Source organism: Cricetulus griseus, assembly GCF_003668045.3.
Source record: "Cricetulus griseus strain 17A/GY chromosome 1 unlocalized genomic scaffold, alternate assembly CriGri-PICRH-1.0 chr1_1, whole genome shotgun sequence".
NCBI lineage: Eukaryota > Metazoa > Chordata > Mammalia > Rodentia > Cricetidae > Cricetulus > Cricetulus griseus.
In genome coordinates, this window is record NW_023276807.1 from 98,879,574 (window position 1) to 98,893,177 (window position 13,604).

Genomic DNA, 13,604 nt, shown 5'->3' on the forward strand with positions numbered 1-13,604 from the left:
ACAGGCTGAAAGCAGGCCTAGCTGACCTGCTGAGGCAGAGGCTACAGATGCCTCAGGGTCAGGAGTCCCCACAAACCCTGGGAAGCTAGGTGGTTTGGAGCCAGCCAGCGCCAATAGGGGAAACTTGGGCAAAATAAAGCCTCCTTCCCAGGTCTCTATTGCTAAGAGGCAGCTCTCCCAGTCAAGTTCTCCAATGTGAGAGAACTGTGTTCTGAGATGGCAAGGCTACTCCAGAGCTCCCTCACCTGGCCAACAGCAAACAAGGAAATAGGATTCCTACCAGAAAGGCCTGGAGGTTTATCTGGGACAGGATCCTAGTACCTGCAGGAACAAAGCACCTGGTGTCTCCCACCCCTCAGTGGCTAGGCTGGGGACAGATGTTTCCCTGAAGCTACAAGTAAACACAGGGACAGTACTGGAATTTCAAAAGGCAATTTTATCTAGACAGAAACCTTCAAACAGAACAGAGAAATTAGGCATTATTAAAATACACTTTTGCCAAGTGATTTAACATTAGAATATAATGGAGGAGGGACGGGAAACACATGGCAACTCAATCCATTGCAGGGCGAGTGATACCCTGTAGGACAGTCATGTGTGGGCAAAGGTTATCTCTTTCCCACAAATGTCCACCTCCACACACCCCCACTCTTCCCCAGCACCCTCCAGAGCAAGAAGAAAAACAGGCTGCACTCCAGGCTATTGATTCCACCTGAAGTGCCAGCAACAGACTGGATGGGTGCTGTCCAGGAGCCCTGGGATGGAGAGGTCTGTGGCAGCAGGAAAATTATATGGGCAGTCCACTCCAGGGGGAGCCTGAGCCCTTTGGCTAGCAATACCCAGAGAAACAGGCAGATATACAATGAGTAAGGATTTTGGAAGCCACAGTAGACATCCCCCTCCCTATATGGGCACTCTGAGGGTAGCTCAACAGGCTCAGGGCAGGGACCATCAGAGTAAACCAACTCTGGTTCAAAACTTAACGGGTTGGAATCCCAGCAGCTGTTTCTGGGGAGACAGGATCTCACAATATACTCTGTGCACAGAAGAACATGAAGAGGCAACATGGGACCCAGCACATCCTGGGCTCACCACACAGACTGTGCAGGCAGTGGGTGCTAGCTCAGACCAACCCCTCAACATGCCCTACCCTACAGCTGTCTCTGACTGGGAAAGGGCTTGTAAGCCAGAGCTGGACAGACCACAGGTAGATGCTGGGAATCTTCGGACTGCTGGAACCTTTCCTGGTACCCACAGGAATGACTTGTTCAAACATGCAGGCCCTAAGCAGTTGCCAAGACAGCCTTGTAGACAGGGACAAATAAAACCAGCTTTGAGAGATGATGGCATCCACTACTTTGATCTTGATGTCCAAAGTCTGACTGCAAGTCAAGGTAAGTGTGCCTCCACACTGGACAGCTGAGGGCACCTGTGTCTGCTTCTGCCCCTGAAGATGGACACTCCCAGCTGACCCTCCCAACATCAGAACTGACTGGAAAAAAAAAAAAAAAAAAAAAAAACACACTTACAAATCTTGCACTTCTCAGCCCATTCTAAGTATCTCCCATAAGTCATCTTTGTGGTACTGGATGAAAATATTTAGGACGTGCCCTGTCCCTGGCAGATGCCAATTCTAGCCAACAGAAAAGCCAAACAGGGGAGAAACAGTGACCACTGCCTTTTACAGTCCTGACGATGGTCATGGTGAGCTTCTCCCAACTCCCACAGTGCAAGAGAATCGAATTCTGGAGTGTTCAAACTCTGCCTACCCCAGCCCTATCACCCGAGACCCCCTCCCCCCCACCCCATTCACTGGAGAGTTAATGTCATTAATGCACAAATGAAATCCTAAGTCAAACCAAGGATCAGGAAAGATTCCCTCCCATAGAGCCTTCCAGGTTAGCTGAGAATAAGCCCTTCAGCACCTATAAGAGTCACTTAAGAGTTTATGGTTTCATTTTCCCAACATTACATCTTTGAGGACCTCAAATTCTTTCCCAAAGTCACAACCACACATATGAACGTCAATGTTCCCACCCTTAAGACATCCCTCCATTCCTCTTGAGAACTTCAAAATAAAAACAGCCAGTCTGCCTGGCTCCAGATCTTCTTCTAGGGTATCGCTTCACCTCCAGGGGCTATAGTTCTGATGTGACATGACGATCCAGCGCCTGCCTCTGGGGGCTACATCACATGATTGCACAGCATGAGTTTTGTTTCCGGGCCTGGAAGAAACAAAAAAGAGGATGAAGGGTGCTAAGGAGGGCTGGAGGTCTAAAGGGTGCTGAGAAGGGCTGGAGGGTACAGGGGATGGAGCTCCACTCAAGCAATCAGACAGAGAAAGCAAAACCAACTACAGGGATGGCACTCAAGGCTTCAAAGAAAGCTGCCCACAGTGACACTGCTCCCAAGGCTAGGATGGGCTCCTTATGTTTTTTTCACACCCCACGAATGCTCTCAATAAATTAATAAAGTTCCTGCTGTCGGACCATGTGTAAGCAAAAAGAGCAATAATGGAAACTGGATTGGCTGAGTATCTCAGTGCTATCAGACCGTCCTGGTGGTGTTTCTTTCTGGAGAATGGTCTTTCAGAGAAGAAACATGGTTCTGGCTCATGTTTGTAGGGGTTGCTATTGTACCTGTTCTTACTTTCTAATCAAACGCCACCCTCCTAACTCCACTGGTCATCTTCCTCCAATATGCAACTCAACGTAAACATGCACAAGCAGACTCATCTCCACTTCTGTCCCACAATGGGCCATGAATACAATGCTGGGGTTAAGGAGACGGTTCAGCAGTTAGGAGCACTGGCTGCTCTTCCAGAGAATCAGGGTTCAATTCCCAGCACCCACATGGCAGTTCATAACCATCTCTAACACCAGTTTCAGGGAATTCTATGTTCTCTTCTGGCCTCTATGGGCACCAGGCATTTATGTGGTATACAAACATACATGCAGGCAAAACACCCATACACATTAAATAAAACAAAACACAATGTCCACAACTGGAAATTTGAGTAATGCCTGAAGAGAAACTCAGTCAGCAGGCGGAGTCCTGCCAATGAGAGGGAAATGCATTAGAGAACTACTGCATTTAGAAAGGTGAGCTGCTGGCATCTTAAGCACGAATGCCTAACTGTTCTACCAACAGAGGAATCAGAATGGGAAGGTGGTGCTCGCTTTGAAACCAGCCAGGCACAGCCTCGGTCTAGTAGAAGAATGCCTGAGTGTAAGCTGCCAAACACTGGGGTTTTAGGCTCCTATAACCCAAGGAGTGGTACCCAAATCTACTCTTGGTTAAATAGAGTGCCAGAGAAACAAGCTTCAATGGCTCTCAGGAGGGGAAAACCAGGAGGGACAGGCAGTGCTACTCACAGTTTTATAGAACGCTTTCGACTGTGTTCCCAGTACTTCTGATTTGGATACCAAGTCATCAAGCTTCTCGCCTCGCTCTAACAAAGATTCCATGGTGTTATGCTAGACAAGAGAGAGAAGAGAACTCTTGGCTCTGCTCAGTTAAGTGGCTGCTGACAACAGGCCCTTATGGAAGCTGAATGGCAGAACTACCTCCTCTGGGCTCCTACCCAACAGACACCAACAAGCACTGGGACACAGTCCCAGAAGATCCCTCCAGTCAAGTCGATAGTACAGGGCCTCGGGGCTTTCCCAATAGTTCTCCCAGCATAGATTCAGATAAGCACTACTCCAGGAAAGCTTGTATTTGTACTTGTGTGCTTGAGGAGAGGTTTCTATGTGTACAGAAAGACATATATGAGTACTACACAACTGTACTAGGATGGATAGTGGCTATCTAAAATTCACATCCACCCAGAACCTCTGAATGTGACCTTATTTAGAAATAAGGTCTTTGTAAGTGTCACCAGTTTAAGATGTGGTGACGCTGGATTAGGGTGGCCCTATTTCCATAACTAGCATATTCATAAAAACAGAAATGTAGACACACAGAGAAGATTATGTGATGACACAGAAGAAACTAAGGAACAGCAAACACTGCCAGCAGCTATCAGAAACCAGAGAAAGGCCTAGAGCAGACATTATTCACAAGGCCCCAACAAGGACCCAGCCTGACTCCAACTTCAATATCAAACTTCCAGCCTCCTGTGAAAGAACATATTTCTGTTGTTTGGAGTCATACAGTTTATGGCTACTACTTAGCAGCCACAGGAAACTAATATAGTGAAAAAGCTGTGTCATCTGACCCAGGAGCCAGAGAGCTACCACTTGACATGAGACAAATCCTAGTGTGTGCTTCAAGTGCAAACACAACAGATTTCAGAGACTCAGGCTCAGTATTCAAAACACTTCTTTAGTAGGACTGGAAAATGGCTCAGTGGTTAAGAGCACTGACTGTTCTTCCAGAGGATCTGGATTCAATTTCCAGCATCCACATGGTAGTTTATAACCATCTCTAGTTCCAGTCCCAGGGGATCCAATGCCTTCTGGCATCCAAGGGCACTGTACAAAAATAGAGCCCAGACATAACATGCAGGCAAAACCATCCTTACATATAAAATGAAAAATAAAGAAAAAAGTTACAAAAAGAAACAGTGAATTTTTTATTCTGAAGATATGGTGGAAATATTTTGTGTATTCTGGATTAAATAGCATTAAATTTCAACTATTTTCCTTTTGTCATTTAAAAATATGGCTCCTTCAAAACTCAGATTACAAATAACAAATCTATACGCAATAGATTACATGCCTACTGGTAGCACCATGACAGGAAGCACAAATCCCTGAATTGAGCTTTAGTCTGTCAACACTACAGTCTCTGCCTTGGAGAAATAGGAAGTTAGAGATGGAGGCCCTCACAAGAGCAGTGGTTCTGCTGCCTGGCTCATAATGAAGAGTAGCTCATCTCCTTGCCTAGACAGCCACTACCAGGCAGCTGTACAACTTGTGTGAAATGGTATCAATTAAAGAATTAGCGAAATTGTCCTTTATTCCTGTACACAGCTGAGCAATTCATGTAACATGAAACATTAGCTGAAAGCTAGGAATATAGCTCACTGGCAGACTGCTCACTGAGCAGCACACACTGAGATCACACTGATTCCCAGCTTGGTCTCCTCAAGTAGAGGTGCTGTGAACTGAGATGGGATACACAGAGTCTGATAAAGTTGGTGGAGAGGCAGTCACCACTTCCTGGAGCATGCTGTGACTCTCATTAAAATAAGAATGGACTCTGTTTTGGTCAGTGGCACACCCTTCACCCTCTAGTTCTCATGTCTGCTCTCCACCTTCCTGCTTACCAGAATGATTTTGGTCTCGTCCAGTTCGGCTTGTACTTTGCTCATTGGATCAGCTTCTCGGGGGTTCTAGGAACCAAAACAAAAGCAAGACTAAGAATGGCATTACCTATAAACACACTGGAACTAAAGAAGCTGAACCAACTCTTACAATAAGAAGGCACAGAGAACACAAAAGCCTGTCTAGAGCTAGATTTCAAAGTTTGAAGGTATTTCTCTGTGTTGTCCAAAACAGAGGGTTCACCTTGCATCAGCCTTGAACTGTCATGGTTACTGACCCTTCCCAGGTCACAGCGCATCTGGGCATTCTCTAGAGGTTTCTTTAAACTCACCTGGTATCTACTAAGGTGACCATCCAGGGCTGTGTACTCGATTGTAGCAGGTGATCCTACTGGCCAGTCTATCCTATCCACCTGTTTGGAGAATTCATCTAGTACCTGCAAAACAAAAGAGATGCAACATATCTCCCACCCATGCTCACCAGCACCTTTGGTGACCCAGTTTCACCAACAGCATTCATTCCAAATGAGGCTCCCAGGCCCCCCAGGAACAAGGACATCTAATGGCAACAGAACAGTCTAGGTTCAAGTTCCTTTTTTCAAATGTTTACACATCCTAAGTAGTTTAGAAATAAAAGTAAAGTGTGCCCAACCTAGGGTAAACATCACCTGGAGAATGATAAAAGTATTCTCATTTTACACTAATTTTAAACTAAAGCCCTCTAGTTTCCCAAAGTAATTCTTCAAGAAAGTGAGCTAAGTTCTTTGGATGTAAGCAACCCCAGAGTCCATGTACCTAGTAGTGTTTTAATGGTGTGAGGAATCAGACAAGGGAGCCTCTGCCTCAAAGTTCATACTTAGAAGTTACTGGGTATTAAATGCCACAGAGTGGGTGGGAATGGGTGTGGTGTGCTGGCACATGCCTTTAACCTCAGTACTCAGGAGGCAGAGACAGATGGAACTCTGAATTTGAGGCTAACCTGGTCTACATAATGAGTTCCAGGCAAGGCAGAGCTACATAGTAAGATCCTGTCTCAAAAACAAAGAAACAATTAATTCCATGAAGCCACTGACCACATCATGGGAGAGAGCTGCAGTGACTGCCTGCAGGAGCAACAGGAAGAGAACAAGGAACTTTCTGCAAAAGTGAAAGAGAGAGGGTGGCAGCTGTGGCCCTATTCCAGAGAAGAGGTAATGCAACCCAGTGGCAGGAGTTAGCACCAAGCACATGAAGGGCAGAGTTAGCACCAAAGAGGAAATGTTATGGATTTCAAATGTCTCCTGGTTTGGGTGGAGGTGATGGCTGAAAATGTGGCCTCTGAACTAATCACCCCTTGGGCTTCAGGTACTTGGTCTACCATGTTTCATACTTGTCATCCTAGTCTAATCCAACAACACACTCACCTTCTCCAGCAAGGTAAAGGCCACTCTGGAAGGATATTCGCTGTCAGCAATGACCACACCTGCAAGACTGTCACTCCGGACGTAGACATGGCAAAGATACTCTAAGGAGATAAGAGACCTCACATGTGGCTTCTGACACGAGGGCTTCAGACTGTTCTGAATCTTCCAATGCATCACAATGCTGGCTCCTGCTTTCTAGGTCAGACAAAGCCACTCTGAAACTCCTTGGAACGCAACTGCTCTGAGTGAGCCTACTGAAGGCCTATGTATCACAGTTCTACAGGAGCTACCCAGGAGCTAATATCCTATGTTCCCTGAGACTATATGTGTAAAGAGATCAAATGAGCTGCCAGGGATGGAAAACACACCATAATCATGTCCCTCAGAGCAATTCCAGATCACTGCCGTTAGCTCAGGCCAGGCCTAGCTAAGCCTAGGCAATTTATGGCCCTCTGAGGCTCTGTGCTGTTCCTAGATTGAGGGACACAAGGCAAGTCAAGCTGCTTCTACTTTCTTAAATTAATTTCTTCATGAGCCAAGTGGCATTGGTGGTGCACGTCTTTAATCCCAGCACTCGGGAGGCAGAGGCAGGCGGATCTCTGTGAGTTCGAGGCCAGTGTGGTCTCCAGAGTGAGTGCCAGGATAGGCTCCAAAGCTACACAGAGAAACCCTGTCTCGAAAAACAAAAACAAAAACAAAAACAAAAAACAAAACAAAACAAAAAACACTTAAAGCTAGCTAGAAATCCTCTTTCAAAGCATCTGCAACTCCAGGAGGAAAAGTAGACTGGGTGGCTGCTAATGGCCCAAGACCACCAGTCCCTATCACTTCTCAGCCTGTCAGGCCCAGTCTGGTGCGAGTCTAATCTTTACTGAGTGCAAGCTGTGCAAGCGCAGTTGCATAGCGAGTTATGTATGGTGAGCTTGGACTTCAACACTGGGTTCAGAACTCTGCACAGATAGGAGAACCAAGGAAAGGAAACAGGGTAGCAGAAGACCCATGGCCCTGGGAATGGTCATATGGTGCAGGCAGCACCGTGCACTTTCTATGGTGTTACTGCCAGGCCAGTACTCAGAAGGTGGTGAGTGCTCTTACCTTGTTCCTTGACAGAGGCTCTGCTGCCTTTTGCTGATCGTTCCACAATCAGTTGACTTGTAAAGGTCATGAATTCCTGAACACTAGGAAATACAACACATATTTATAACCTTCTTTCAAGTCACATTGCCCTCAACACAATGGAAAGAGACGTCTGAGGTTCTAAGTTAAGGAGACATTCATTGCCTCTAGGTTTTATTTCATTCCCTCTTAACCTAGAAATAATAATAAACACATTGTGCCAACCACTTCCAGATAGCTAGGATATTTTCTTTTCCTTTTCTTTCTTTCTTTCTTTCTTTCTTTCTTTCTTTCTTTCTTTCTTTCTTTCTATTTATTTATTGGTTTTTTCAAGACAGGGTTTTTCTGTGTAGCTTTGGAGCCTGTCCTGGAACTCGCTTTGTAGACCAGGCTGGCTTTGAACTCACACGCCTGCCTCTGCCTCCTGAGTGCTGGGATTAAGGGCGTGTACCACCAACTCCCTAGGATACTTTCTTTAGGCTACAGTCAATTAACATTTCAATGGAAACATGATTTGGGGTCCAGTGATCTGGCTCTTTGGATACAAGCACCTGTCAAGCCTGACCACCTGAGTTTGATCCCTGGAACCCACATGGAGAAATGACTCGAACAAGTTGTTCTCTGACCTCCATAAGCATTCCATGATGTGCTCACACCCACACCCACACACACACACACAGGATATAAAAATGTGATTGAAATTTTCTAAAATGCCAACACGCTTGAGAACTAGTGGCAAAGCAGAAAGCAGCTCCTGTACTAGTTTCCAAGAAGCAGGATAAATACATACTGCTCTAGAAAAACACTAGTGGCAAAAACTGTAGGCAGAAGCATCCTAGTTAGTGCTGTGGCCACACGATAGACCCTGGCTGGGAATGCCACAGACCTACACACTGAGAGAGAGAGCTTGCTCAGGTCTGCTGGTGTCCCGAGCACTGTGGAAGGAATGGAAAGAAAGAGCTTAGTCAAGGTTAGAAGTGGGAGTAGCTCATAAAGCTGCAATTAGAGTTTGTCATGGGCCCAAAAGAGAGGTGTAGACCTGGCTAGATGGGAGACTTTCAAGACAGCCAGAGGAGAGATGTGAAACCTTCAAATGCAGAAGCATGATAAAGGGCAGCCAGGGCCATCAGTACAGGGTTGTTTGTGGGTTTTTTGAGGCAGGGTCTATGTAGCTCTGGCTGTTCTGGAACTCTTACATAGACCAGGCTGAGAGATCCTGTCTCTTGAGTGCTGGGATTAAAGGTATGCACCACCATACCTTGCAGTACAGGATTCTTAACTGCAATATCTGAAGATCTAACTCTGAGATTTCAAGTTTTACTAAGTGTCGGGCTGTGTTGACCTTGATAGTAAAATCAAGTCTGGTGTGATAGTTAAAATGAGTTAATATATTAAAAGCACCTGGTACCTTGCCTGGCACACAATATGCTATTATCATCATAAGGAAATGACACGGTCAAATAGCCACAAAAAAATTCTTTAATTTTTTTTCTTAAATCCTCAAGAAAGCCTTTGCAATAAAACTAAAATGACAATATCTAGAGCAGGGGTATAGTCATGTATTAGGAAGAAGTGCATTAATTGTGACAGAGTATTCAAAGACTTTAGCAATCATGGGGACACAAAGATGAAAACGAGGGGTCTCACTGAACCGGAATATGTATCTCTCTATGTCACTGCTAGTCATTTGGACTAGCTAATGTAAGGATGCCAAAGAATAAGACAGTGGTACAGTGAAAGCTCTGAGAATCTTTCATATAAATAGAAAGGGAAAAATATTAAAAGATCTAGAGCCAAGATGGCACCAAAAGTTCCATCAGAGGAAAACAACGTCAAGCACAGAACAGAGGCCAGGGAACATAAAGTAGAGAAGCAGGAAGAACCAAGAAGGAGCCAAGAGATGACACAACAGTTCCATTTCTGGGTATATACGCCACAGAAAACTGTGAGGTGGGACTCTGTGTGTGCATTCATGTGGGTGCACACTTACGAGCAGGTACATATGCACACATGGCATCATTCCTCAGGAGCTATCCACCTCAGAGGCAGCTAGGCCAGAGAGCCGCTCGTTATGCCTGACCCCCACCATCTGGTCTCTATTTCCCCAGCTTTGCAAGTACAAGCATGTGCCACAATACCCAGATTTTTTTTTTCTTCTGTATCTGGGACCAGACTCAGGGCCTCATGTAGGAAGCACTGTCCTGAATGAGCTAACTCCCCAGTTCAAGCTGTCTTCCAACCCCTTGCAAACTATTCACATGGTCTCAATGTGCAACAACTCATGTCCATCAGCAGACAGACCCATAAGCAAAACAGTGTTCACATAAAACTCGGCATTGTATAGACTTTAAAAGGAAGAAAATTTTGTATCTGCAGCAACAATAGATGAACCTTAGGGACTTTCTGCTGAGTAAAATCAGGAAGACACAAAAAGACAAAATACTATTTAATTCCACTTATACAGAGTCTTTAGAATGGTCAAGATCAGAGACAGAACCCCAAAAGGCAGGCTTCCCCCAGACTTTGAGACAAAATGACCACTGGTCCTATCCTGTTGGGTCCTTCTCCTTTTACATCGAGTCACTCTGCCCACTCCCACAAATGGGCTGGGTAACTGTGGCACTCCAATTAAAGTACTCCAGAACCCTTTAAATGCCAGGATGCCCTACAAACTCAATGCTTCCTTCCACATCAGAAGCGTGGATCCTTTCTGATCACCAGGGCCTAAACACTAAGAAACAGAATATCAGTTTGACTTCTAGCTGTGCCCAATGCCCAAACCTTGAGGAATCAGTGACTTCAGTCATAAAAAGAACACCTCCATACATCTTTTTGGAAAGGGCTCTGACCAGCGGTGTATCGAGACCCCTTTGGCAACCCTCTATTTCCAAAATATTTACATTACTATTTGCCACAGTAGAAAAACTACAGTTATGAAGAAGCAAGGAAAATACTTTTATGATGGGGGCGGGGGGGGGTGTCACCACAACATGGGAACTGTATTAAGGGGGTCGCGGCGTCAGAAGATTGAGAACCACTGGCTTTGACAAAAATGCAAAGGTGGCTGTTAAGATACCAAACACTCTGGTTAAATCACTGGGTGCAAGGCGGTAATCAAAATACTTATTTCTGGGTCTCGCTATCCTACTTCACAACATTCGGTAGTGAACCTGGTAATTCGCACGATTTTCCAGTATTCTTCTAATCTTTCCATAATGGATAGCAGAGCCCTTTACCAGGGATGCTGAAGACTCCTCCTCGGGCGCAACCCGCGCTGCCCCAAGCCGTGACTGGGTTCCCCCTAGAGAGACCCGACTCCCCGTCCTCCAGGACCCAACCCCGACCCCAGGCCTCCCGGCCCAGCCACCAGGGCCCGGTCCACTCACCTGGACCTCTGGAAGAAACTGAAGGAAGACACGTCGTACGCGGCTTTGAGCAGCACCGCTTTGGGCTCGCTTTTGTAAAGGACGCTGAGGCTGTACAGCTTCATGGCGCCGCACCTTCGGGCCGACGGCTGGACCCCAGACCCGCTCACGGGAGCGCGGCCGCCGTCCTTCAGAACAGCCGCGGCCGGCTGCTGACGGGGCCGCGCCGGCTTCTTCCTCCTAGCTTGGGGTCCACTTCCGGTTCCGGTCCAGGGTTGCGCTTGACGCTCAACGGAGGACGGAAGACAGCGTACGCGCGTGCGTGCGTGCTTCTAAGAGGCGGGACGCGTCCTCGTCGGGCGAGGTCGGTGCCAGGAGGCTCGGTCTCCGCCTGCGTGGCAGTGCTCTGGTGTATTCTCTTTCCGGCTGTCGCTTGGACCCTGCCTGGCGGTCCTAGACAGTGCTGTGCCGCGCCGTGCCGTCGCTTTTACCTCCTCAGCCGGCTAGAACAGCAACCCATACCTGTCCCTACGCTCTACTTCTCGGTACACCTTACATGTAAGCACCAGGCTAACCAACCCTCTTCCCTGTGTATCCCCAAAACAGAGGACTAAAGGAAATGCCCTCAATGCCTCCATTGCAATAAAAAAAAAAAGCTTCAAAAACGTCACTGGCTGTGGCCAGGCCCAGCAACCCCTCATATGGGCACACTTGTTCGACAAGCCTTGCGGCCAGAGGCTGTCATCCGGCCTCATTCGCCTGCACTGTTGATACAGTGACTCTACAGGCGGCAGGTGAGAACCATTTCTGTAGAAAATCGCTTCACCAAAAATTATACAAAACGACCAGGAGGACAGTGAGTGAGTGGAAACCACTTTGCAGAAAGAGATTTAGGAAACTGGTTAGTAAGAGGCAGAGCTGGGGTTCAACCGCTCAAACTTCCACTCTTGGCACCTCTTCCCGCTCTTCTCTGGCTTTATTCAGCCTCACTTGGCCCCAAGAAGTCCCATCTGATCATACGCAAATTTCCTAAGCCAAGCTTGTTAATCTATTGCAAAGGATAATTGTCTTCCACTCCATTTCCCTAGCTGTTACCCAATTTGAATTCAGCCCCCATACTTCCATGCCACAAAAGGGAGGGTTCTACCTTCACCATCTGTTAAACTTGAAAAATATCCTTTTTGTAGACATTTTGCTAAAGATGATAAAGTATAATATTCCAAGCCCTACTCATTGCAGATGTTTAACAACGATGATTATTTATTATTTATTATCTATGCTCAATAACAAAAAAGAAAAGAGAGCTCGTGATAGGTTGAAGGTACCCCACAGGCTGTTGGAAGAAGAAATTTAAAGGCAGGCTAAGATCTGATCAAGGTCTATTGATTAGCTAATAACCCTGTATTTTCATTTTTTGCTTCCAGTCACTGCTGTGGTCATAAAAGAAAATTTATGGTTTTATGAGTAGAAATAAATGAACATCATTTTTACAACTTACTCAAGACGAGTTCATATTCATATATAATATGTATACCTACATGTAGGTATATCTACATATGTGTATTTCTATATGCATATATTTGTATATATGTGTGTATTAGAACATATCCATGTATATGCCGGTATTGGGGTCCTCTAAAGGAACAGAACTGATAGAATAAATATACATAAATTAAAAGAGGATTTATTAGATTGGCTTCAGGATGCTGTGTTAGTGCAACAGTGGCTGTCTCATGCTGGAGAGCCTAAGAATCTGGTGGTTGCTCAGTCTATGAGACTGGATGTCTCAGCAATCTAGTGCTGGAAGTTTGGAGGATTCTTGGCGATTTAGTTAAGGTTTCTATTGCTGTGATGAAACACCATGACCAAAAAAAAAAAGAAGAAGCAAGTAGGGGAGGAAAGGGTTTATTCGGCTTACACTACCACATTGCTGTTCATCACTGAAGGAAGTCAAGGACAGGAACTCAAACAGGGCAGAACCTGATGCAGAGGCCAAAAAGGGGTGCAGCTGCTTGTTGGATTGCTTCCCATGGCTTGCTCAGCCTTCTTAAAAAATAAATAAATAAATAAAAGGTTTGTTTTTTTGAGACAGAGTTTCTCTGTGTAGCTTTGGAGCCTATCCTGGCACTCGCTCTGGAGACCAGGCTGGCCTGGAACTCACAGAGATCCGCCTGCCTCTGCCTCCCGAGTGCTGGGATTAAAGGCATGCACCACCAATGCCCAGCTAAGATTTATTTATTATGTATGAAATGTTCTGTCTGCATGCATGCTTGCATGCCAGAAGAGGGCATCAGATCTCATCATTATAGATGGTTGTGAGGCTCCATGTGGTTGCTGGGAGTTGAACTCAAGACCTCTGGAAGAACAGCCTGTGCTCTTAGCCTCTGGGGCATCTCTCCAGCCCTCAGCCTGTTTTCTTATAGAACCCAGGACAACCAGCCCAAAGATAGC

At 46.0% G+C, this 13,604-nt stretch overlaps 1 protein-coding gene across 1 annotated transcript; it reads right to left on the reverse strand.

Annotated features, from left to right (window-relative positions):
- Positions 1-416: 416 nt before the first annotated feature.
- On the reverse strand, positions 417-11,409 carry Ykt6 (YKT6 v-SNARE homolog). The gene is made up of 7 exons (XM_027388185.2): positions 11,175-11,409; positions 7,768-7,850; positions 6,673-6,773; positions 5,602-5,706; positions 5,273-5,338; positions 3,375-3,476; positions 417-2,225 (listed from the first exon to the last, which is right to left on the reverse strand). Exons 1-7 carry the CDS (start codon positions 11,276-11,278, stop codon positions 2,190-2,192), a joined length of 597 nt encoding a protein of 198 aa, XP_027243986.1. The 5' UTR covers positions 11,279-11,409; the 3' UTR covers positions 417-2,189.
- Positions 11,410-13,604: the final 2,195 nt, after the last annotated feature.